The sequence below is a fragment of the Myotis brandtii genome, unplaced genomic scaffold (assembly GCF_000412655.1).
Source record: "Myotis brandtii unplaced genomic scaffold, ASM41265v1 scaffold165, whole genome shotgun sequence".
In the NCBI taxonomy this organism is placed as follows: Eukaryota; Metazoa; Chordata; class Mammalia; order Chiroptera; family Vespertilionidae; genus Myotis; species Myotis brandtii.
This window is the reverse complement of record NW_005356042.1, coordinates 9,129,295-9,156,675: the sequence shown is the minus strand read 5'-3', so window position 1 is coordinate 9,156,675 and position 27,381 is coordinate 9,129,295. Positions and strand designations below refer to the sequence as shown.

The window sequence follows — 27,381 nt, the reverse complement described above, 5'->3', positions numbered from 1 at the left end:
TAAATTTCTTCCATCTGGAAGAAGGCAGTTGGGGCATTTAACCAGCTGCCATTTCCCAGGGTCAAGGGCTGTGCTGGAAACATTAACTCCTCTGCATTCCCCAGCTCTGCTTGGCTTCACGTTCACCAGGTTCCTGCAGTGTAGGTGCAGCCTCAGAATGGAACGTGGAAACACTGCGGACATCTGTGGGGCTAGTCCTAGCTCTTAGAGAACTGCTCACTGCAGTAGTGGCCGAGTTGGGAGGTTGGCCCAGGTGACAGACTCAAGCACCAATCTTCTATTGGGCTGATCCTCAAACCTCATTCCTATTCATTTAGTAAGTCTCCTACCTATTATCTCCATAGATTGAAGGTTTTATGTAGAGACCAGACAAGTCTTCCAGGGACTGGCACACAGTAGGTATTTAATATTTGCATAATTGAACTTCCTGAGGCTGCTAAGTCTCACCCAAGGGTGTGTCATATAGGGACTCCTTTGTTTAACTTAAGGGAAGCAGGTTCTATCTGGCATTTGTCACCAGTAATCTAATCACTAAAATTTCATAAGTAGACAGAAATATCACCAACGGTAGGGCAAGTCCAGTCTCCTGTTTCTGTTAGGGGCCAGCCAACCAAATCTTCCTAATTAGAATAACTAAAATTCTTATAAAACTATCTTTCTTTTAAAATTAACCAATTGAGTCTAGTTGATTAATCCTGGAATATTAATAGTAAAGAGTTCATTTCATTTAGCCAAAAATTGTGATTTCATGGAGTGGATTATTTTTGGCTCTGTTTAGCCAGACTTGAGGAGGTTATGCCTAGACAATTTAATCCTGTTTTGAGAAGACAAAAACATTTTCAAATAATCTTGAAAACAGCCCAGAGCTTGTTATCCCTGCCAAATTGCTCCCTGCTTCTTCAACGGCCATGCCTCAGTGCTTACACTTACCAACCCCCTGGTGGAACATGCTTTCTTATACTTTGCCACTTGAAAAATGTCAGTCATCTTCACAATATCTGTGACACGGTCCCAGTTTCTCTTCTCAGCTAAAGCGTGTGTTGTTCCTTCTTATGTGTATTCATAACATTTTATATATACTCCTGTATATTAATGTAAGTAATAATAAATGGTAGCAAGTAGCACTTGTTGTGAACCAGTTACTATCTTACACATTTTGATTTATGTTAACTCATTGAACCTCACAGCCAATGAGTGTAGATAAAATTATTGGCTGTATTGTGCAAATGAGGAAACTAAGGCACAAAGAAGTTTAGTAACTTGCCCAGGGTCACACAGCAACTAAGTAGTAAAATTGTGACTTGAACCCAGGTAGTCTAGCTTGAGAATCTTTCCTTTGTACTACTTCCTAATTCCCAATATATATAAACTTTTATATCATATCATATCACATTATGTTATTTGCCTATATATCTACATTTCCTTCTGGATAATAAGTTTACCCAGGGATTTGATCATTTCTTCATCTCAAGCATCTAGCCCAGGGCCTGGAAGATAATAAAAATTTTAAATTTTAATGAAGGGAATTAATGAAAAAAAAATGAACATGACTACCTGTCATAACAGCGGATCAAAATGCCCCAACACTTGAAAGGAACAATTTCTAAGACAAAGGGGATTATGCCTATCTATGCTCAGGAATGGAGCACTTAGACTATTTCTATATCATGATTTTCTGATGGCTTTGTCCAAGGGTTCTAAAGTCATGGCTCTTTTCCCATCTCCCTTTCTTCCCCCCCACTTCTCAATTTCCCTTCATACCTCCTTCTTCTTGTCCTCCTGTGCCCCTCCCCCCCATTATATTTATATCTGGTCAAGCCAAATAAGGAACCAGTGCTTTCTGAGTGTCTGCAGTGGGGCCAGCACTGTGGGAGACCCTATGAATTGCCTGTGGCTTCTGTAACCGAGTGCCACACACCCAGGAACTGAGGACAACACAGGGATTATCGTGCAGTTCTGAAGGCCAGGAGTCTAAAATGAGTCTCAGTGGGGTGAAAGCAAGATGTCAACAGGGCTGTATTCCTTCTGGGGGCTCTAGGGGTATTACCCTCTTTCCCCCAGTTTCTAGAGCTCTCTTGCATTTCTTGGCTGGCCCCTTCCTACACCTTCAAAGCCAGCAATGACAGGTTGCGTCTTTCTCACACCAGAACGCTGGGACTTGGCTTTCATGGTAACATCTCCTTCTCTAACTCTACAACTCTTTCTTCCATTTTCAAGGGTCCTTGTGATTACATCTAACTAATTCAGGATAATCACTCTATTTTAAGGTCAGCAATTTTTTAACTCCTCATTGCCATGTAATCTAACATAGTTACAGATTCTGGGATTAGGACATCTCTGAGAGGCCATTATTATGCAGCTTACTTTTTAATAATTTGAGGAAAAGATACTGAGTAGCATTCACTTAGAAATAACGTCTAGAATGTGGATCTCAAATTGTATATGAAGGCTACATCAGGACTCACCAAACTAGAAGCTTTCTTCCCTTACATTTCCCCAAGCATCAAAGAATTATTTCTAAGTGTCAGTTACATTAACAGCCAAGAAGGTGGCAGGTGTTCTGTGTTCCTGGGGCTCTAAAACATGAGGAACATTTTGAAAAGTTCCAGTTCAGAGGGAGAGTGGATGACATGAACTGACACAGTGAGGGTGCCAATAGGTGCTGCTGAGCATGTGCATGTATGTACACAAATGTGTGTGTGTGTATGTACACAAGTATGTGTTGTGTTCAAATGCATCTCTTTTCCCCATGCTTTCCCTGTGGGCAGTGCGTCTTGATAAACCCTTGCAGGACTCTGGGTTTTCATCTCTGGCAGAATAAAGAATCAATCAAAATACATTGCTGTAACGTTTTTATATCCTGCAAGTCAGAGATAGTAGCCTTTCTTCCCTGCCAATCTGAGCCCCTCCAAGCTGATTCCAACAGACCAACTTGGACAGGAGTAAAGCAGAGGTGTTTTGTGTCAAGAATAAAGTAACTGTCCATCCACACTGATAGCAAAGAGCGAGTGAGTCAGTGAAAGAAAAACAACTAGGGGCCAGGAGACACTAGCGAGTTCATTTGGAAAATACCATTTTGGAGCTGACTTAAGAGAGGATGAGCTCTGAGGTTGTCCACAGCCTGCTGAAATAATTATTTGTGGCAAGAAGTTTCTTTTTATTTATGGCTGTTTGATTACAGTTGTGTGAAGCGTTTCTTCAGTTCAGATGTTTGCCCCTGGCCTCCGGGGTGTATTTGTGACGCCGTGGTGTAGAGGGCCCTCTTCTCCATCCCTTCCTGTTGGGTGTGCACTCAGCCAGGCACACTGCTGTGCAAACCCCCAGGCCTCAGGGATTGCACCTGCGCGTGGAGGCTCCTTGTGGGGCAGTTCTCCCAGGTGCTTGTCCCCTAAGCAGTGACTGACTCTTGACCTCTTTCTGTTGGGTGACTCTGCCAGCGTGAAAGTCCTTCCTTCCCATTTTCACAGATGGAGAAGAGAAGGCATTTTAAGTGTCAGACCTAGAAGTAATGAAAATCCTCACGTGGCAAAAATTATTGCAACAGAGCACACGGCTATGGGAACTATTGTGACAAGAAACTAGAGACTCATGACAAGAGTTCTTTGCTTGAAGGGCCTATTTCCAAAGTCTAAAACAGTGGCAAACTCACAAGCCTAGAGGGCCAGACAATTGAATAGTTGAGTCAGTGAGTGGGAGCAATAACATAGGGAGAGGTGCGGACAAGGGCAGCTCAGACAGGTGTACGCTACATAACATGATAATTTAACGTTTATGACAGATGGTGTGGCTAAATCAACCACCTCGGCTGGCCACGTTCATCCCATATGCTGCCAGTTGGCAACCTGTACTCTGGGACAGAAAAAAAAGTCATCTTTCTGGAAGCAAACTCCAAACTTGGCTATGTTCTTGAATCAGTACTTGTCAGGATAAACAAAAACCTTTTCTGTTTGAAAGAGAAAGCTCCGAATAGCAGCAAAGAAACAGGAGCTAAGAAGAGAAGCGGGTATAAAGAGCTTGATGTGAGGATTTGCTATCCATGCATACGTTTAAGGCAGTGGCTTTACACAGAGGACGGAGCTCTGAGCTCCCATTTGAAAGGCTGCATGGAGTCCTCCCAAAGCAGCGCGCCTCAGCTCACAATGGAACCGATGTGCTTATTGTGCAGCTGACCCTGAGATGCAGACTCCCTCCTCATCCTCCACCTGGTTCGGGTTCCTGCTGTTTCCCTTTGAATATTTCTGAGCACAGTCTACAACTGAAAAGTTTTATAATAGCAACAAAGTAATATTTTGATGATATTTATAAATGTCTGTTCTGGAGAATAACAGTAAATCTGTATATTGGTTTAAACCTAATATATAAAAATAGTAATACTACTAATAATAAAAAGAGCAAACATTGATTTAGCAATTACATAAGGCTCTTTACAATATTAACTCACTTAATCCTCATAATAACGTATAAGATGCTATTATTTTCCCATTTTCCATCTGAGGAAACTAAGCTACAGGGTTACTTGGCCGAGGTCACAGCTGGTAGATGGGGATTCATACAGAACCAGTGTGGCTCTGTCCTGTGCTTACCGTCTGTCTGAACATGAATCTGCTTTCATAAGCAGACTGATTGCAATTTTCAAGTAATGGAAATCCTTTGGTGATCATAAAATTTGATCTTTGCTGAGCTTTCACAGATGTATTGGTTGCCTCTTGTTTATGAGGTGCAAGCAAAAGCATTAATGAACAAAAGAACCACATAGAAAGAATATTATTGCCATGGCATTAAAGACACATTTGGAATGTTGCTCACAGCATATATCTTGGAGAAGTTAAAGAGGGTTTGGGGGAAAGTATGTCCAGGTAGTCTGGATTCTTTTTTAAACACAGTTTTGTCAATTCAGAGATGGGTTACGTGAAACCCATAGAGGCACAAAGGAATTAAAGTGAAAATAAAGAGCTTATTGGTTAAAAAGACAAATGTATGTTCCTCTCCATTTACCCAGCTAATTCTGACCCATCTTTGAGATGGAAGCAGGAATGCTTTTTGCTGTGGGTTTAGTTTCTGATCCCTCTTTATGAAATTAGACTCCCTGTCCCCAGCTTTTACATGTTCCCGAAGAGACCTATAATTTCCGTTCAAGTCAAATTGAATTTTAATCAATACATTAAATTATGACTTGTTACTGCCTCTCACCTTTTCTAGTCCACACTGACGGTCAGCACACACTGACTACTTACATTCCGCGTGGCACTGATTGCTTTACCTGCAGCTGCCCACTGAATCCACCAGCCCCTCCCAGTGCACATCTTATTTCCCATGTTTTTCTAGATTTGAAAACAGAGAGGGACCATGAAAAATGCAGACCATCCAGTCAGTAAAGGACAGGGCCCAGATTTGAACCATTAAAGTGACTCTGGAGTTGTTGCTTTGACTGCTGCACTGACGGCTTCTCTGTGAGCTCCAGGACCCCCCGCCCCCGCCCTAGCCAGTGCTCACTGAGCCCTGGAGTTCAGTGAGTATTGGGGCACAAGTGGATGGGTGAGGGCAGGGAGGAGTGAGCAAATTAATCACTCGACTAGTGCTTACCTTGCTAAGTCACACCCTGCCCGTGGAAGTGCTGCATGCTTTTATATTATTAAGCATTTAACCTGAATTTTGACTGGACAATGAAGTGACCCAAGAATTTGCAAAAACAAAGCTGGAGCCTCCCACCATTCCCACCCTCCCTGAGGATCAGCGGTTGGAAAAGGTTTCTTTTTCCTTTATGACTCCAGAGGAATCCCGAATAGAACCTGCCAAGGAATGAGGACAGAGTGAGCTGCAGAGAGACAAGAATGGGGGACTCACCCAGACTCTCCATCAGTTCTGGTTTCTTACACTCAGGATCCCTGGAGAAACATCATCTCCGATGGTCCTAGGGGATGACTGGCTTACTGGTCTGGGATTTGTGAGCAGAATGAGCTGATTAGAAGGTTAATGTGTAATTGTAGACACAGGGTGCCTGGAGGCAACCTTTGACCATTTGCTGTTTAACTGAATTAATGTTGGCCAGTTATAGATCTTCTGCTTGCAAAATTGCCAGCTAATTATTCTGAGTCCTGAATCTGCATTCTGTGTGTGCCACTGGGTTGTCAGCATTATGATTGCCTCAGCAGTGATTTAACCAGAGCCTGCTCTCAAAGCAAGGGGGCGTTTTACAAGCAGGACTGTACGGGCACTGGGCTACAGCATCCTTCCCCCTTTGATTTTAGAAAGATGATGTCGGTCAGGGTGATGACTCTCCCGTTGCAATTTCTCTGATGCTTCTTAGGCCGGCTGCACCGCGAACCTCCAGAGATTGATGGTTGCTCTTGTTCCTTGAGGTTCAGTGCATTTCAGAAGCTGGTATTTAGAGAGAAGCCTTGGTCCCACAGCTTCCAACCTTTTGTACACTTCTTTGAGTTTGCTGGTGGGGATAGTAATGAGTTTCCTTCAACAGCCTGTGTGCAGTGGTTAAGAATTTGTGTTCTGGTATCAAATTTTGGTTTTCCAAGAAGCAAACACCTAGTCAAGGATTTGAGAGCAAGTAGTTTTATCTGGAAGGTGATGTCAGAAAAATACCAACAGGGATGAGGAAATGAGCCAAGGGAGAGAAGGTAGCAAATGGAAGGTGCGTTATTAAGTCAGATACCACTGTGGGCAACTGGAGCTCAAGTCCACGTGGAAACTGCTATCTCACCTGAGGGGCCAGGGAGCCGGGGTATGTGTGCACCAGCTCTCATCAGTTCTGGTCACAGGCTGCTCCTGAGGTTATGAATTTCCAAAACCCTCTGCCTGGACCATGCTCAGGTAAAGCAGCCTCCCACAGGTCACAGAGATATCTCAAGGAAGATAATGCAAAGTCCCACGCCATGTGGGAAGCCTGAGGGGTATGAGAGGGGCTCTGACAGTGGACCCTTAAACCTGGATTCAAACTCTGGCTCTGCCATCCTAAATGGAGGACCTTGGGCAAGCATTGTTAACTGCACGAGGATGCCAGGCTCCTTGTCTGTAAAAATGTATCCTACACTAGATACATCACAGGGCTTGTGGAGACTAAAGGAGATAATGCATCCAGCAAACTTAGCACAGTGCTGGACATATAGTAAGGGGTGAAAACGTTAGCAGTCATAATGTGAGTATATGGAGTATCTTATGTGGTAGGTGCTTGGGAAGAGAGGCGATCCCTAACTTCACAGGTCTTACAGTCTTTGCCTACTAAACCTACAACTATTTCTTACTTACTAAATTGCCTCTTGTTCAGGAGTGTGCCGTTTTAGGTTCCCAAATATATACCCTAAGTTTTTGAGCCCTGGATGAAGTGTCCCAAGGACTTTCAAAGGCAAAGCTGAGGCTTTGGAAGCAATTGTAAATTTTAAATGTTCTAGCAGCCAAATTTACAAAAGTAAAAAACGTGGTCAAATTAATCTTAATAACATTTAGTCCAATCTGTAAAACATTATAATTTCAATGTGTAATTCATATAAAAGTGATTAATTAGGTATTTTACTTTATTTTTGCTTTTTGGTATTCAGGCTTCAAAATCCAACATGTGTTTTATACTGACAATTTCAGCCCAGCTACATTTTAAGGGCTCTGTAGCCATGTGTGGTCATGGCCCCCATCTTGGACTGTGAAGGTCTAGTGGGCCCTAGAATCCTTTTAGAAGTAACTTCCAATGGAATAGTTAGTTTTCCTCCTCTCACAGATGACAATGCTCCTTCGCATCTATGAAAGCGAAGTTGGTTTTAACTCGGGCATTGTATAAAATTGACAGATTTTGTAATGAAATTTCACACATGGAAACTGTGGTGAGATTCTTAGCAGGTATAAAAATGTGACTAACTTATTCCTTTAACTGCAACTGAATGGAAACTGCTGCAGCTGTTCCCATTTGCACGTTTTCCAAATCTCATTGCCAAAACAACATTGTTGGCAACCACAGGAGAAGTATCAACTTACCTCTTCATTTGGGAAATGAAATTAAATCCTCAGCTTATTTCTAAAAGTCACAGATTTGGTACAAGGAAGCAGGCCCAACACATGAGCTGATGTTAAAATATTGATGGCTTTGGTGTTCTCAGGTGCTGCTGCTAACATCTGCAGAAGATTTGGACTGCACTCCTGGATTTCAGCAGAAACTGTTCCACATCGATCAGCCAGTGGAATTCATCGAGGACCAGGCGATTCTGAACTGTAAGCAATGTCACTGGATATTTCTGGCCTATCCTCATATTTAAATTCACCAATGTCTGTTAATATGTCTCGGGATGTGGTATTCCTTACACTAAGCATTTTTCTGCCCATTATTCTCATTCTGCTTGACCCAGAGTGGATGGTCTTGAATTAGGGTCTTGCCAGCTTAGAGGTGAACAGTGTCATGTGTATCTCTTTTTAGTATTTGATCACTGGTGAGTATTTTCCAACCACTCCCACAAAAGGGGACCACCACCTTCCAATGTGAGTACTATTCTGTGTAAAGGAAATGAAATTCATCTCGCCTGGCAGATCCCTGAAAGCAGAACCATTGCCTTCCTGTGGACCACTGTCCTACTTGTATTATGTCATTCACAGCATTAGATCAAAATAAGGGTGAGGGCAGGATGTTGGCTTCTGGAAATTTTTAGGCATAGGAACTCAAAACCCTTATTTTAAAATGTTTATTTTTATTGTTGGCATTATTACAGATGTCCCTCATTTCCTCCCCCCCCCATTTGCTCCTCTCCACCCAGACCCCACCCTTCCCTCCCTCTGGCCCTAACCACATTGTTGTCTGTGTCCATGTGCTATGCATATATGTTCTTTGTCTATTCTCTTCACCTTTTTTTTTTATACCACCCACCCCTCGGACCTCCCCTCTGACTTTTGTCAGTCTGTACCATGTATCTATGACTCTGGTTCTATCTTGTTCATCAGTTTATTTTGTTCATTAGATTCCACATATAAGTAAGATCATATGGTATTTGTCTTTCTCTGACTGGCTTATTTCACTGGGCACTATATTTCTTAAGGCTAATAAGATGGTTTTTCAGAAAAGAGTCAAAACCTCTACTGGCTATTTGTGGATTAAACTCAAATCTTCCCAAATTCCATTTAATTTCCTTAAAATATGCTCAGACCTGTGGTTATAATCTCTTTATGTTATTTAATGATGATATTATATTGTTTAATCTTTATGACAGCATGGAATACATTGCTAAACTCATAACAAAAATAGCTTTAGCAGAGTAGAATTTACCACTGATGGTAGACAAATAACCATTTAATTGTAGGTTCTTGAGCACTATTCTTTAACACTTTGGAATGAAGGATATGAAAACAGTGTTGTAATTTGGTCAGATGCTCCGAGGTCCCTTCAGGGAAGATAATTGTACATTTGCCCCTCTGGCCTCAGGTTTGCCTTCGAGGCTGGCCCACATTCCTTCATTCCTGTGCTGTGGCTGGCATTTTAAAGAACAGTTAAAAAAACAACGACAGCCTGCTTGAGTAGATTGTTCTGTGAGGCTGGAACACAGTTTAAGAGTTGAAAGGAACACAATAATGAAGATGCAATGTCAAGCATCAAGGGAGCTATCCAAGGTGAAGCCCAGGCACATCTTGATGCAATTACACCAATGAAATCATTTCAATAATTAGAGTCTGTAATGACACTGTGCAGGACTGGCACAATAAGTGAATTCCAATATGCGATTTCATATTCATTTGATCCCTGAGTGTGACTCCTGGGTCAGGCCATCAGAAACCCTCATTTGTCTTTTGATTTTGCTATTAATCAGAATCAATATATTTCAAACAAAACTTGGTTTATGAGAACCATTTTTCTGGGTCTCCTCTCATCTGTATCAGCTGCTCTTCTCTCTCACTCTCTCTCTCTCTCTCTCTCTCTCTCTCTCACACACACACAAACACTTCTCTTTTTTTCCAGTGATCATCCCAAATGGTATCTATATTAACACGTGGAAATGTGAAGCCACCCTGAGTATGGAAATTAATAGTGTTGATATGCAAAGCAGGCTCATACTAGTAAATGTGATTGCTTCTGTAATCTTCACTACACCAAACAGCTTTTAATTCACTGCTGAGAAGCTGGAAACAATCATACTTTGGGGGATCTTTTTAATTTAAACTAAACCATACTGTACATTCCAATATCACCAGTGTGTGTGTGTGTGTGTGTGTGTGTGTGTGTGTGTATGTATGTGTTTTCAATCCCTCAGTAATTAAGTGGGTTATGGTTGTTGGTTCTGTGTAAGCTAGTAAATGGTAAATAGAACTGGTTTGATTATCGATGATAGCACATTCAAGAAAAGTCAGTGATATGGGAATTGAGGATTTTAAATATTTATATGTGACTTTGTGTGTGAATTATAGTCAGCAAAGTCTGACAACCCCCTCTCAGTGAAACTGTAGGTCCATATATATTATTAGGGTTGAAAATACAGGGAGCAGATCTAGTTAGGTACTTTTGAGTTCATCTCAAAGCAATGGACAGAGGTTATTATGTGTATAGACCTTGTGAATATGTTTAACTGTGCCTGAATAAAGAAGAAAGTTTTTAGAGATTGGAGATGGCCTGTTGGATAGTGTTTGGAAAATCTGGATTTCCAGAAGTAGTAGAAGAAATTGCTCTATTCCACTTCCAAGAGGGAATACAAACTCAAGATACTGAGTAAACTTTTTTCCCTAACTCAGTAACATTTTAAGTCTTTCTCCCTTCTCCATGCCTCCCCGCTCCTTTTTCCTCTCTCATTCTCAGTCCTTTCATGCATTTCCTCATAGTTCAACACAAGACCCTTCTGTCTCTGAAAAATGTGATTAAGAAACTGAGTGATGAGTACTGTCAGCATGAACACTATATTGATATAAGGTCAGCATCTGGATGAAAATGGAAAATGATCAAACAAGACCAGAAAGTGTTAAAATACTTAGATATTGGAGGTTGAGATCAGGAAATGGCTTTGGATATTTTAGTGATATATAAATATAATCTGATATTCTAGGTAATAACAGATATTAAAAGAAACCAGGTTACTAACATTATCTTGGGCTTATATCATTTTCTCTTTCCAGTTTTCCTTTATATTTGCCCTATTTAAGAGCTTTGATTTCCAACCATTGTGAATTTCCAGAAGGTATAAACACAGCATAATCAATTGTTGTCTATAATTTTCACTATTCTATATGGTTATCTGATAGTGTTGTCTCCTTGCCTGACAGACCTAGTACATCTGCTCATACCCCATACATCTGCTCATATTCCACTGGTTCTGTGTTCAGCTTTTAGCAAATTACAGGAAATGTTTATTCTGTCCACAGCTCCCTGCTCTCTTTGTTCAGACAGTACTATATCCTTTTATCTTTTTTCATCTTTCTCCTCAATTCTCAATGACTTATCTTTTTCTACTTTAACTGTTACTAATGGTCACCTCCACTCCTTTTATTTCCTTAATATTTTATTCACTCTTCACTTCAATACATCTTTCTCTCAGTTGTTCTAAAGCCTTTTATTTTTTTCACATCCCAATAACTCTTTATTCTACTCTCCTTTCCACTAGCTAGACTTGCTTTCGTCTTTAAAAGACCATTTTCAACAAGCTTCTAGGATGAAAACATGGCATCCCAGTTTCCTTTAATGTGACCAGGGGAGCACTTTCATGGTCTCTCACTGTGTGAAGCAAAGCCCCCAACTCGTGATAACTTGGGCAAAACTTTACTGGCTTCATCTCAGTCTTGAAAGGTAAGCTGGGAAGATATTTGGTTATTCCCATATTTGATGAGTATGGCAAGAAGAAAGGGGAAGAAAGCAGAAACCCAGGAAGGAGACATTTATTCAAGGTCTTCGGTCTCAGGGAGGCATCTGCGATGGGTTTGTGGCAAGAGGCCCTCGTGATCTTCGACACCCAGAACTATCTAACATTGGTTGGTGTGCCCACTATATTGGCACCATGAGATTTGAGTAGTGACTCTGGTGTTAGCCTCCTAGTTGACACCCAGGCTCCAGAAGAATAGCTGGCCTGGAAAACTGACCAGCCACCCAGCTGATATGGAACAAGGCCAAGTGATAAGCTCCTATCTGGTGTGATGGAGAATACAGAACAGCACATTCTGCTCTGTCCTGTCAGCTGTGACAGACCTCCCTCATTGGGGGCAGACCTGTGATCATCATATTTGCTAGGGAAATCATGATCCTCTAGCCTCTGTTAGTGGGAGACATCTCCAACTACCAGCGAAGGACACCCATTGGCCCTCAGCCACTTCAGGTCAGCACTTTTCTTCCACCTTGTTTATCCTTCATGGATTACTCCTCTTGGTCCACACGGATACACAGAGGGAAATAGCCACATCTGAGTTCACCTAAAATGCAAACTTACAAGAATTTACACTTCAGAAAGGACCTGCATTACTCAGAACAGGCTTGGTGTCAAACAACCCCAGTGACTTAAGAGAATAGACATTTATTTTTCATTCAGATCATGTGGATGCAGGTTGGGCTGCTTTCCTGGGTAGTTCTCCTCCAAGTGGCTGCCCTCCAAGTGGGAACTTGAGGACCCATCCTACTTCTAACTTGGTCCTGCCATCTTGTACCTTCCAATCACTCTTATACCTCCAAGCTGCAAGACAGGGGGACAATAGAAAAGTAAGGGGGCTTGGCTCCATACTCTTTATTGGTTGAGCATCGACCTATGAACCAGTCTTTGAGCACTGACCTATGATCCAGGAGATCACATTTTAATTCCTGGTCAGGGTACGTGCTCAGGTTGAGGGCTCCATTCCCAGTGTGGGGTGTGCAGGAGGCAGCCGATCAATGATTCTCTCATCATTGATGTTTCTATATCTCTCTCCTTCTCCCTTCCTCTCTGAAATCAATAAAAAATATTTTTTAAAAAAGAGTATGGGGAAGACACCCCACATGTTTAACCACCTTAGCTCACAAGGGACATGTATCATTTCTACTTCATGCTATTAGACACACCTAGTCATGTAGGCAACCTAACTACAAACAAGGCTGGAAAATGTAGAACACTCGTGTTTAGTGCATGCTCACAGTCTCTGTACAGATCCCAAAAAGCAGTGTGACCCAAGTTGCAAAGAGACTTCCGAAGAGACAGAGACAGACCACAAAGGAAGCAGCCATCTCAGAGTAACTTGGGCCTACATGGGAGAGAGGACAAAGGTCTCGCAGGTGAGCAAGGTCATGTAGCTGTGACTAAATGCTGCCTTTCTAATCAGGGTATGCTTCCCCTGAGCCAGGCAGCTTCTTAACCCTGCTCCCTGGTGGAAACACACAGGGGAGGGACCTCACCTTCTGATGGTTCTGATAAGGATGGGTTCCAATTGCATCCTCCTGATGATTATCATATTGTGGTTAAGCTCACACAGTTGTAAACTCACATTGACTAGGGTTTAAACATATGGCACAGTCACATGCTAACTATGTGACCATGAGTGACTTATTTGAATCATCTGAGTTTGAATTGTATCATCTCTCTAAGATGGATAATGACAGCCCTTACTTCTAGAGTTGATGCAATACTTAATGGGAGAATGCTTAGAACATAGCTATGAATAAATGGAAGCTGCTATTATTATTACTATCATTGCTCTTGTTGTTATGATAGGTTCAATTTCCTTTTAGTGGCCATCTAAACAAAGTGATTTAGAAGATAAATTGTGGGCATTAAACATCTGAAGAGATAAAGAAACACCTAAAGTAGTGATTCTAGGATTTGAATTTCATGGGCCAGTAGATTTTTCTTTTTTTTAATCTTGGATTGATAAGACTGCATTTTAAAACATTATCTTACATCTGGATATGAAAGAAAAAACAAGCACATAAATAAGATATATCCCCATTTACTTTGGCCAGAATTTTTTTATAGGTCATTTGGCACCAAAAACAAAACAAAACAGGAGTAAGGACTAATTACAGAAAAGAAGGGAGTCCTTTAATTTGAGTAAACTTTTCTTTGTAAACAATGTACAAAGATGTCCTTATTTACCTCATTTTGGTGGAAAATCACTGATCTAATGCATTAGGTTACTATTATATTTTTTGCTCATGACTTTTCTGGTAATTCTTCTGAGGTTTCAATATGTTTGTTTTTTTCTGGAAAGGCAGGAATAACTCTCAACAGATTTCTTCATGAAGGGTTACATGCCTATGCTGATAGAAAAGAGAGCATATATTTTAGAAAATATAGCATATATTATACTATATGTATGTATAGTAGGAACAAATATTGGGACTTTAAAAAATATTTTTATTAATTTCAGAGAGAAAGGGAGAGGAAGGGAAAGATGGAAACATCAATGATGAGAGAATCACTGATCAGCTGCCTCCTGCACACCCCACATTGGGGATCGAGCCTGCAACCTGGGCATATGCCCTGACTGGGAATCAAACCATGACTTCCTGGTTTATAGGTGGATGCTCAACCACTGAGCCAAGCCGGCCGGGCACAAATATTGGGACTTTTAAAAGGCACTCTCAGAGCTAACTATGGCGGCCTCAGTGGCCCTCACAGCTGACTTTACTATGCATTCTCTAACTGTGGAGGGCCCCTGGAACCTCATAACAATCATTATGTGCCCATTTCATACGTAAGGATACTAAGGCTGGGCTACCCAAGCTCGTTCCGCTTACAATTGGTGATGTCGAGATTGGAACCCAGGTTTTCAGTGCCTTGGCTTTTATCCAGAGTTCCAGTCTAGTGTCTTGGAATTTTTGTTTATGTTGGTGGTAACATGTTAAGGAAATTTGTCACTTAATTTTCCCATCCACATTTATCAACCTGGATGAGATAAAGAGAGAATTTCATTTTATTTTTTTCTGTCCATAGCTAAGTTCATTCTTCCTCTGTAATATAGAAAAATATAGAAAGAGTGCCTTTTTTCCCCTTGTTTTGGGTGAATCCAGTGCCAGATTATTCATGACCCTGCATTCCTGGCTTTCCACCTTCCCAATGAGTTCCTTTAATCAAGGCACTGCTTGGTCATCCCACATAGACACTGACCTTGGTTAGTGGCAGGTCATCCATAGAGTGCATCCTATTGCATTAATCATATTTGTACTTAACATACATGAGTCAGGGCTTTGGAGGGTGTTTTTAATTGACTATAAATCAAACAGGGAACTTGAAAAATGAAGGCAATTAATGAAAAAGCAACGTGAGAGGTGTTTTGCATCCTAACTGAAGAAATACATCGCCAGTGAATTAAATGTCAAAACAAAGGCCCTTTTGACCCTACTGGAAAGATTTCATTTGGTTGGTAATAAATGAGTGAACTTTCCTGCCTGGCAGGTGGGCAAATGCCTGTTTCCTGCGTTCAGGTTGACTTGGGCTTTTGTCTGTCTATATTGTTTACCTTTAGAAATTTTGTTTTCCTTTTTTGTTTTAGTGATTTTAAAAAAGTGATAATGTTATTTGCATTTTCTGGTTGTGCATCACACGACTAACTTGTATTTGCTCTCAGGTGGGGAGACTGATGAACTGATTAGTGAAATTATTTAACATTACCAGTACTACAGTCCGGAAAGGTCTGATTAAGGTTGAAGTGTCAAGTGGTATATTTGTTTTAAGCTGTTGTGATATGCCAAGAAAAATTACTCTGATGTCACTTAATTCACTCCATCATTATGAAGGTGATTATACTTTGGGTCAGAATGGGGACTCCTATTTGCATTAGTGAGAATTTGTCCTATATTTAAACAGAGTCCTATAGAAATGTAATATGTGTACATGTTTGCCCTTTCCTCCCACCAACTGTTTGTAACAACCTAGTAATCAGTCAATTAATATTTATTAGGATTCCCATAAATGAATTATACTAACTACCTCATTTCATAAATGTAAAGTGATATAATAAAGTAACTGCAAAATAAAAAGAACACATGTACAAGTTAGTGGGGGTAATAATAAAATGCTAGCGATCCTCTCATTCGACTTGGGTCCTAAATTATACTTTGAAGCTTGGGAAACATGAAATGACAGAGTGAGAAGGCTGAGGAGGTGAGGAATGCAGATGCAGGGGGAGCTCTCTTGGCATCAGTTTTCTTATCAGGAGAACGGGAGAAATAAATAGACAGAGGAATCACACAGTCGGCCCTTGGGCTAAATTTGCTCCACAGATATGTCCTGTTTGGCTCTCCTTGTGGGAGTCTAGAGTGTTTCATGAAAGGAATTTGTGCCTGGGACTCTCTGTACTTGTGTAACTTTTTTCTTCCCCATATCTGGGAAGTTTTCTGTCATTATTTCTTCAAATAGATTTTCTAATCCTTGCTGCTCTTCTTGTCCCTCTTGCAGCCCTATTATGCGTATGTTACTTCGTCTCATGTCAACATTGAGAATTTAACTTTAAAAAAATTCATAACTTCTGGGATATTGGCCTCCAGAACATAGACCCCAGAGGCAGGCTGCCTGGATCCAAATCGATATAAGGTCAGACCATTACCAACTAAGTATCTTGGGTAAGTTATGGGGTGGGGGGAGCTCACTGTGCCTCAGTTTTCTAATTTGGAAAATAAATGTTATAATGATAGCAATCTCAATAACTTATTCTGAGAATTAAATGTTAATCTATATATAGATAGGGTCTGAGCTGACTTCAGGAACACCTGTGTCTCAGGGGTGGGCAAACTTTTTGACTCGAGGGCCACAATGGGTTCTTAAACTGGACCGGAGGGCTGGAACAAAAGCATGGATGGAGTGTTTGTGTGAACTAATATAAATTCAAAGTAAACATCATTACATAAAAGGGTATGGTCTTTTTTTTTTTTAGTTTTATTCATTTCAAACGGGCCGGATTCGGCCTGCGGGCCGTAGTTTGCCCACGGCTGGAGATGCTCATCTAGGTGTTATCACATGCCCTTCATTCCTCAGCTCTGCTTTCTGTAGCATTGGTACCCTTCGCTCTCAGAGGATTCCCACCAGGATGGCCACCAGAAGCTCCGCCTTTTATTCCTCCTGCTTAACAACCCAGAGCATCTCTTTTCCAAGTATCTGGCAAACATCTCATGGTTTACTCTCTTGGTCCAGCTTGGGTCAAGTGCCTATCCATGAACCAACCACAATATCTCAGAAGATTTAGCTTCCCTATTGGCCAGACCTGGGAAATAGAGGGCTGTCCTTTGAAGGAAAGGAGTGTTGCTGGGCTTTCCTTCAAAAGCAAGCGAGTCCACCTGAGGGTGTTGTCCTCTATCGCTCAGGCCCCTTCCAGTACTAACAGTTTATGACTGCAGGCTGTGCTCTGTGCATGAGAATTTTTGGATTGCTGCACACAGGCAAATGGACATGTCTCTTAGGTGGCAGGGAATGAGGACAGCCATCACGCCAGGTTGCTCACTGGTGATGCTGGTGAACAGACTGCCTCATTAAGGCTGTCACATTCTAAGTGCTGCCATATGGCCTTACTCTTTGACTTGTTGAGTGTCTGTACTCACATGATTCCGGAGCTGGACTAAATATCTGTATCTCTATTTTTCTTCAAGGAATTAAGAATACAATGGTCCGCTTCTTATCTGCTGTTCTGCTATCTTCAGTTTCTGTCACCCACAGTCAACCGCAGTCTAAAAACATTAAGTGTAAAATTCTAGAAATAAACAACTTACAAGTTTTAAATTGTGTGCCATTCTGAGTCATGTGATAAAATCTCATGCTGTCCTACTCCATCCAGCCACGGACGTGAATCAGAATAGTTACTTACTTTATCCCAGGCACTGTACTAGCTACAAAGGATAAAACTTTGAATCAGAAAAAAACGATGCCTTCTATGGTGAAGCTTTTATTCTTGTGGAGGGAAAGAGATAGGCACGATAGAAATAAACACTTAAGGAAATAGGAAAATGATATGTGAAAGCTGAAGGTAAGTGCTATGAAAGAAATAAGACAAGGTCAGTCCTATAATAGAGGTTTCTGGAGGGCTGCTACATGAATGGGTGCCAAAGAAGTTTTCCCTGAGAAGTGAGACCTGAATTACTGGAAGGAATCAGCCAGGGGGAGATTGGGTTGGTAAACATTTAGGCAGAGGGACCAGATAGTAATGTAAAAGCGCTAAGATGAGAATAGTTTTTCACTTTGAGTTACTGTGATCCAGGAAAGGGGATACCATTTTACCCTTCTAATCAACTGATTTATAATCCCACTAGGGCATAAAGGTTCCTTTAAGGATCCGGTGTCTCAAAGGAGGTGCCGATGGTGCAAACACGCTCTGATCCCCTGGCTCTGCATGCTCTCCCCACAGGAAATGCTATATCCAGTTTCCTCCCACACCAGTGCTCCTGTCCTTTCCTTTGAGAACAGACTGGGGTGTCCCCGAGAGCCTCACAGGGCGCTCGGTGTGGACTCCTTGCCTCCATCACTTACAATGGGTAGTATTTCCAGTCACTCAACCTCTCAGCTCCTCAGTTTTCTCATCTGTAAAATGGAGGTAATGTTTGGAGGATTGATGAAGAAAACACATGCAGAAGTGTTAGGGCAGTGCCTGCCACATGCAGGCTGTGTACGTATAAAGGTTGTTGTCTTTATCATTTGACTGAATAAGGCCAGGGAGGGGATTGGGCACAGTGATGCTCTTGGAATGGGCACTGTTGTTGTTTACTGAAGGTGGCACAGAGAATTTTCAATGAAATGTGGCTCCTCTCAACTGGAACACATGTTCTTCCTATTCCCTCCAAGTCTCCCTTTCAGGCATGTTCATGCTTTAGGGACACGTGCCTCCATCCCTCCAGCCCCCTTCTCCAATACACACATACTGTTCCCTCATGTTTGGTCTCTTTGGGCTAAATGTTAAAAGGATGCTTCCTGAAAACCATTTGAGAAGTGATTCTTTTCAACCTTAGATCCAGATGTGTTTATGTGTTTCAGCATTTAGGAAACTAATCAAGTGCATATGCTGTATATTGTACAACTCCACCAGGGTTCTGGGGCAGCATCCTGTAATAAAACAGATATTTCTACAGTGAATCATGAAAATTCACTCTAAGTAGGATAAATAAGACCACAAATACCATCATATTAGTTCAGGTTGGGTTTTGCTGCCAGATGAGTTATGAAAACAGTTAGCGTGTGCTGATCCTCTTGGATTTCAGAATTGGAGACTGCACTCCATAGGAGAGCATTCCCCTGAAAAGTCAGTCCTCAATCCAGCTTCGGCACTTAGTTGGCCTGTTAAGGGCCCAGCTGCTTCTGGGGGCAGCTGGGTGTGGTGGTGGCCCAGCCTCCAGTTCCCAGCCACCCCCCTCACACCACCCCCCGACCCTGCTTCTACTTGTGAGCAACTTGATAAATGATGTGTTGGCAGGCCACCCTGAAAAGTGGCCAACTGCTGCACCAGCCTGTTTTATCCCCAATTGAAGCCCAAGCAGTTGTCAGCGATCCAGGTCCCTCTTAACTGTGTATGTCAGCTGATTCCAGAGACCGCCCAGAAGATCTATTTTTAGCTAAAATTGGTTTTCATTTTCATATGTATACATTAAATTCCATGGGGGCAGAGGGAATTCCAAATGAGGAAACATTGATTTTGAATAACATGAAAGAAATAATTAGTGCTTGAAAACACTTCAAACTATGAGTCTAAACCTCCAAGGAATATGGTTAGCACTGCATTTTTCAGTGGAAGGAAGTTTGTGGAATTAAAAACGAAGAGTGAGGGTGAGTGGGGATAAATCAGGCTAAAAAAGGGATTCAGCATTAAATTCCAGGCACCAAAGAAGCAAACAGACTAACAACAGGGAGGACTGAGATTAGGGGAAACTGAAAGTGTCAGGTGGATGCCCATGGGGATGTGGTCCAGTGGTCATTCCCAATGTCCACAGGGGCATGGAGGGTCTGGCTAGACCCAGGCCTTTGTCCATATTGGAGAATGGTGGAGGAGCATGGCAGCCCTGATTAAGCTTCTAGGTGTTTCTTTTATTTTGGATCAAGGTCAAGGCAGTTTCTAGGGTGAGTGAGGCCTAAGATGAAGATGTGTATAAAAATTGTTTTATGTCCAAAGTTGCCTGTTTTGCTTTGGGAATAGCCTAATTCAATTTTTTGCTCTCATCATGTACATTTCTGATCAGGCACATTTTTGCGATGGGCATAGCCCAAGGAGAGGTTGCGTGTTCTCTGTTTGAAAGTACTGTGTCAGCTACAATTACAATTTCGTGACTTTATCAGTTCTGATAAACCCTCACCAACTCAAGACTTTCAACACAGGGATTTAATGAAAGGAAATAGTGTAGCTCACAGGTTCATTCAAAGACGTGAATCACAAGACCTCACAAAGATCAGCAAGTAAGGAAGTTCCAAGAATTTCAGCAGCGGAAGAAAACCCAGAGAGAGTTAGAACAGTGTTTTCAAGCATTCTGGAGCAGAAGACCAGCTTTTGTTTTATTTTTGTTTTGTTTCCATGAATTTCAAACTGGCACTTCACTTAAAAAAAAAAAAAGTCAGCCTATAATTTTGATAAGTTAGAAACATTAATCATAGAAATATAAAGTGAACATAGGCCCAAGCCATGGCCGGTAGCTCAGTTGGGGTGTTCGATCCCCAGTCAGGGCACATTCAAGAATCAACCAATGAATGCATAAATAAGTGGAACAACAAATCTCTCTCTCTCTCTCTCTCTCTCTCTCTCCAATCAATCAATCAATCAATAAAAAATTTAAAAAATTTAAAGTGAACACAAGTCCAAATCCATCAGTGAAAAACAGGCCAATAAGATGATAATTTTGACTCAAGGAACATTTGAAGATCTAGGTATTTATAGGCAATTTGATAATAAAGGAATACTAGAATAATTTTATTGGGCAACATATAAAGTCCTACAGGGCAAGTAACTAACTATTGGAGTTATTTTTTCTACTGAATATTATTTGCATCTCTAATATGCAGAAATATACAAATTAACATATAATTTTACTAAATATGCAACTTTCAATGAGATGAACAAATTCTATTTTCCTGGAGAATTAAATAATTCCTGACTGTACCTGTTAGGTAATGCCTGTATTTGACTTTGAAAGAACTTCACTTCCAAGCACAGTTTTGCCTTAATTTGAAGTTTTAAATACTTTTTCTTAACAATATAATAAAAACTATTACTATAAAAATGAAAATAAAAAACCAACACATACAAATATAAGCATTCAGGAAATTAGATTCAATAGGCATACTACTACTCTATTAAAGTGCTTTCAGTCATTGTGCTCATCTGGTCATAGGCCCTTTACAAGAGTTTGGACACTGTTCTGAGGGCCACACTTGTATGCTTGGGTACCTTTATGGGAACTGAGCTTCACATAACTTCCAGTTTTGGAAGAAAAGCTCGTTGACTTGGAATGGTGTCAAAATCCCCCTCTGTGATCTGGGAGACAGGCCCAGCAACTGGAAGCCAATTCCTTGAAGACGCGGGTTTTAGTCATTTGGCCAAACTGCTCAGGGTACACATTCCTCAAAAATCACCAGACAAGTTGTGGGAATAGAGCAAAGGTACATTCACTAAATCTCACTTCCATGAAGAGCACCACCGTGACCGAATCTTAGCAATGATTCAGAAGGTGGAAGTCAGAGGGGATGTTGATGGGGTTCGGGGGAGGCTATAGGCCAGTGGTTCTCAACCTTCCTAATGCTGCAACCCTTTGATACAGTTCCTCATGTTGTGGTGACCCCCAACCATAAAATTATTTTCGTTGCTACTTCATAACTATAATTTTGCTACTGTTATGAATCGTAATGTAAATATCTGATATACAGGATGTATTTTCATTGTTACAAATTGAACATAATTAAAGCATAGTGATTAATCACAAAAACAATATGTAATTATATATGTGTTTTCCGATGGTCTTAGGCGACCCCTGTGAAAGGGTTGTTTGACCCCCAAAGGGGTTGAGACCCACAGGTTGAGAACCGCTGCTCTAGGCTCTTGTGATTTCAGGTAGGAAACTGGCATTGGGTAAAGCTCATGACATACTAGCAAGGTCTTTAGCTAAGTCTTGTGTTATTTATGTATTTGTTTATTTATTTGATAAATGAGCTGTTTGCCCAGGTAGAACTATTCTCTCAGGTAGACTGATCTTCATGAATTTCCTGAACACACAGTGAAGTTTGTACTGGTGTAGTCTTATCTTTCTTGGGCAAAAAACAAGACAGGTTGACAGAGGTGGTCTCAGTTCTTGATCTTAATAGCAATTCTATATTGATGGGAGTGGTCTCAGTTCTGGGTACATAATAGTTTGTATTTGTTCTAAGTCAGAACTTCCCAAAACTCTGTCGATGGAAAACTGTGGGAAAGTGTTTTAAAATTAAATAAGGTTGGGGAATGCTATTTTTTTGTTTATTTGGTTTTCTAACTGAGGACTGCTCAGACCTTTAAAATGTGAAAATGCACAGTGAATGTTCTGCAGACACACCTCAGGGCCTAACTTATTCCCAGTCTAAGAAAGCACTCATTCAGTCCTCCCTAAGCTTCAGAGCTTCACTCACCTCTGCCCCATCCATCCAAGAAACTTCTTGAACTGTCAGAATGCAAAATGCTTTTCACTCTCACCTGGGACCAGGGAAGATCTGAGCCTCTAAGACTCAAATCTTGCCTTTCTTGTTGAGGAGAGGGGAAGGTGGAAATATATACAATTCTTTCTCATTCTGCTGAGCTCATGGGAAATAAGAGAGTAAAATGCTTGGGAAAATGTGCATCTTTACAATATAAAGCTCCATAGCCTAATGGTTATGGGCTTTTCTGAGTAAAGCCAGACCTTCTGGGATCCAGAGACCCTTCCCATCTTGTCTCACTGTCCAGCAGCATCTCTGTCTTCACCCAGTTGAAAAGGTCTCTGAGAGGGTGGGAACCTCTCCTCAATGAAATCCTACATTAGCTCTACCTAAGCTTAGGGTTAAATGCTTGCAAATTAGAAAGCCCTTTTCTCTCTTGGTAAAGCCTGGATTTCAAGACTTGTTTCGCTAAAGTCTTTAGGCTGAATATTGAATCTTTCACTTTGCATTCCTGATTCAACATCCTAATCCTCCCTAAGGCAACAGATGCCTCTGGCAAAGATGGGAGAGGAAAACTAAGAAAATTTGAAAAAAGCACACAGTAAATTCCAGTGGATGGTTCCTGTTACTTGAGGCACAAACCCAGGCTTACAGAAGGTTGGAAGCCACTCTATAACCACCCAGGAGTTGAGGGCAGAGATGATTCCTGAACCCTCCTGTGGGTTGGGGCTTCTGACCACTTGCCTGCCTTAGAATGTTCTCAGGGACTAGATCAATTTGAGTGGAGGGAGAGGCATTAATGCTGGCTACTGGCAGGGAGTCAGGGAGCAAGGGGCAGCCTTTTGGGGAATTTACAAACCTCTAGGAAGTTATTGATGAATTGAGCACTAAAATCTGGTATTTTTATCTTTACCCACTGCAAAGTACCAAAAGTTCATCTTCAATATTTATGTTCTTAGAGGTGTCATCTGAGTATCTAAGATTGAGACATTGAAAAGTAGGTCAGATGTGACTTTTCTGAGCATTGTAAAAGAGGCAGCCAACAGACTTTGCAGTGTTATATGAGATGCCTAACTTCTTGGAGGCCACAATGGGCTTTCTATTTTCTCACTTGCTGACATAGTTTTCTCCCACCCCATAATCATGACACCAGCTACATCCATGATGGATACTTCCGGTGTGTTCCTCCTATTCTTATTCAGCCTACACCAGCTCCACACTGTTCCAGAGAGAGGAGCCCGTGTTGCCTGAAGTATAGCGGTCTGGAACATCTTATTACCACCCCAGCTCTGGATTTCACAGTATCTCTGGCAGACAAACACCTAGATTTGAATGCCAGCTCTAACCCTTCATATCTCTGTGACCTGGGGGAAATTACTTAACTCCTCTGAGTTTCCATTTCTGCTAAGAGACGAGCATTCAGTGAGATGCTGAAGGTAAATCTGAGGCTGACAAACAGCCACTGCTCTGAAAATGGCAGCTACTCAGATCAATTAACATAATTTGATGATGGGTTCCCAAACCTCACTGCGAGCTCTGTGAGTAAATGGTCTATGCTGATAGATTTTGTTCAGCCTCTCCCTGCCACTCCACATATTTTCCACTTTGCAATGGGAGTCACTCGCCTCTTGAGTGCGGCACCCTCTTTCTCTGCTACCCACGCAATTCCCCAGTAAACTGGCTCTCTGCACAAGGACCTGGCTGAGTGGTCTGAATGTCTTTAGTTTATTATTAAAATGTTTGCTGTTACATTTACATAGTACTGGGCTGGGTTGATTGCTTCATGTATTGATGGTACTAAAGTGGATACTGAATGTTTTGCCTGCCAGGGGCCTTCAGCTAGCTCAGCCTGAGCATATAGAACAGTGATTTGAATGGGAGCATTTGCTCTGTTATTTTGGTGATGGATTTAGAGAAATGGAAAGTAGAAAATTGCTTTGTTTTTGGACATTTTCCAGGTCCATCCTAGTTATGGGTAACACTTGCTTGGTTGATTGAAGGAGGCCAGCTGCTATTCGAATAGCCCAAATCAATGGCCAGTGCTGCCTATTAGCAAACTTGTCATGCTCACAGTGGTGAAAAGCATCTTGTAATTATGAATTAACAATTTTTCTATTATGTATCAATATGATGTTATTTTTACAAGTTGATCAGCCCTTCAAAGTAATATTGATAGTAAGGTCAACTCTACTTTTGTGATGATATTCTTCAGAAGATTTAGATACAATTCCTGGCCTGGAGTGGGGGAGTTCACACTCTGAACCTCGGTTTCTACATCTGTAGAACCGGTTGAATAATGCCCAGCTCCTGGAGCTATGAAAATCCAATGAGATAGAATCTCTGAGAACATTTTTAAAGCCTTTATGCATTACTCTATGTTGCCCAGTGCCTCTTTAGGAAAGATTTCCCCGTGTTAATGTCAGTTCTTTCCAATGGAACATGTAGTTTGCCCTTATTATTTCCAACCTCAGTGTTTTGTTGTTGCTATTGTTTTTCTTTATTCTTGTTTAATATGGTTGTAAAAGTCACATATTCAAGGGTGACTCAGTGCCTGGGCTTACCCAAGACTTATGTGAAAGGGTTTGGGTCTGGCCCTAACCGGTTTGGCTCAGTGGATAGAGCATTGGCCTGTGGACTTAAAGGTCCCAGGTCCGATTCCTGTCAAGGGCATGTACCTTGGTTGCGGGCACATTCCCAGTTGGGGGTGTGCAGGAGGCAGCTGATCGATGTTTCTTTCTCATCGATGTTTCTGATTCTTTATCCCTCTCCCTTCCTCTCTGTAAAAAATCAATAAAATATATTTTTTTAAAAAAGAAAGGGTTTGGGACTACAGGCCCAGGCCTACATTTTAGGTTATGTCATTGGTTTAAGCCTCCAGAAAGCTGACTCTGAGATGGAGATTGGTGTGCAGGAAGCTATTTAGGGAGTGCTTTGGGAGTCATTACCTGTGGAAGGGAGGGAAAGGAAGCAGCTTTGGCTAGAGATGAAGCTAGGCTCTGATGCAGTCTCACCAAAAGCTTGGCCAATTCCCCTGGGAACTCTGAAACCAGGGTGGCCCTCACAGTGGTCCTGAGTTGGGCGAGGGAGCCAGGCCTTTATAGCTCAATGGTGATCTCTCATTAGATGAGGGTAGTGGGAAGGGAACATGACCATAGGGAGAAGTTGGTCTTTAGCCAAAGTAATTCCTTAGAGGGCTGACAACTTAAGGCTGTCCCCTAAGACTGGGGAAATAAATCCTTCACCCTGAAGAGAAAACTGACATGTGCATTAAGTCGTTCATTGCTCTTATGAAAACAAAACCATCTGGTATGCCCCGAGATAGCTTCCATTAGTCACTGCTACCCTTAGAGACAGACACCCACTTCCTAATGTTGTTACCTGATACAATGTGAGAAAGAGGGAGGCCACTGTCTGACTTCTCCCCTGTGGTACTATAGCTAATACCTGGTTTGTGGCCCATACACCCCCTTCTCTTCCAGCTCCCACCCCTTCTGAGCATGGCGCTACCCTAATTTAAATTGTTTAAAAATCTGTAACCCACCCAATTTTTATCTTCCAGTTATCCTGTTATTAACTTTCAGATGTGATTACTTATGTGTGGTATGTGTGTTCTTAGGCATCTATTTTGTATGAATTTAGGTATAAGTGAGTTTTCAGCTCAGTCTACCCACCAATCTAATAAAGAGCTAATATGCAAATTGACCATCACTCCAACACACAAGTTGGCTGCCCCCATGTGGCCACAAGATGGCCACCACAAGATGGCTTACAGGGGAGGGCAGTTAGGGGCAACCAGGCCAGCAGGGCAGGGCAGTTGGGGTTGACCAGGCCAGCAGGGGAGGGCAGTTGCGAGAAACCAGGCCTGAAAGGGAGGACAGTTGGGGGTGATCAGGCCTGCATGGGAGGACAGTTGGGGGGAACCAGGCCTACAGGGAAGAGCAGTTAGGGGTGACCAGGCCAGCAGGGAGGGCAGTTAGAGGCAATCGGGCCAGCAGGGGAGCAGTTAGGCATCAATCTGGCTGGCAGGCGAGTGGTTAGGCGGTGATCAGGCTGGCAGGCTGAAGCGGTTAGGGGCAATCAGGCAGGCAGGCAGGCAGGCAGGCAGGCAGGCGAGTGGTTGGGTGCCAGGAGTCCTGGATTGTGAGATTGGTCCTAAATGGGGAGTAGGACATCCCTTGAGGGGTCCCAGATTGGAGAGGGTGCAGGCTGGGCTGAGGGACACACCCCCCTCCCATGCACGAATTTTGTGCACCGGGCTTCTAGTTTTGAATAAAAGTCTTCAAAGTATTATGAAGTAGATGCAGTTTACTGTGTAAAAATAGAAATATTTTTCTGATCAGAAAAGAAACATAATTTTAATTTTTTAATGAAATAAAAATATAGACTAGCAATTTCTGAAGGAATATAATAAATAGAATGCTGAGTCATATAAATAATTTCCTGACTCATCCATTTTAACTCTAGAGAGTGAAGACAAAATCCATCTCAGGGACTTGAACATGGGAATGAATTATTGCTCTGATGGAGCATGTTACATTTTAGGTGTGTTAAGCTGTTTCAGCTGACCCTTGCACTAGGAAAAGGAGGGGCTGGATGCTTTGGGAAGTGTTTACAAAATATTCCTGTGCCAACACACTCTTTCTCTTGCTCCTTGTATAACAAATGCAACCTAAATTTCCATGATATCAAATGCTGAAGTTGAAAAAAACAGTTCTCAAAAGAGAAAAGAAATCTCATTTAGTTTATGCCTAATTATGATTGAGTCATAGTCACCTAAGGACAATTCATTCTTTTTTATAGGTTTACATTTTTTTCATTCAACTGCATTTGATAGTGTATTCTACAGACCCAGTCTATATTTAAAACTTTCAGAAAATTAAAAAAGATTTAATAT

General features: G+C 41.7%; 1 protein-coding gene and 1 long non-coding RNA gene across 2 annotated transcripts in view; both read left to right on the top strand.

The window, feature by feature from the left end:
- Positions 1 to 27,381, top strand: part of CDH13 (cadherin 13) — an 813,406-nt gene that overhangs the window by 204,213 nt on the left and 581,812 nt on the right. The window contains exon 2 of the mRNA XM_014536715.1: positions 8,100 to 8,211. Coding sequence (XP_014392201.1) covers positions 8,100 to 8,211 — 112 coding nt within the window. The remainder of the gene's footprint in view (positions 1 to 8,099; positions 8,212 to 27,381) is intronic.
- LOC106725456 lies at positions 15,508 to 17,633 on the top strand. Its single transcript, XR_001361347.1, has 2 exons — positions 15,508 to 15,658; positions 17,504 to 17,633. It is a non-coding gene; the product is annotated as an uncharacterized LOC106725456 (long non-coding RNA).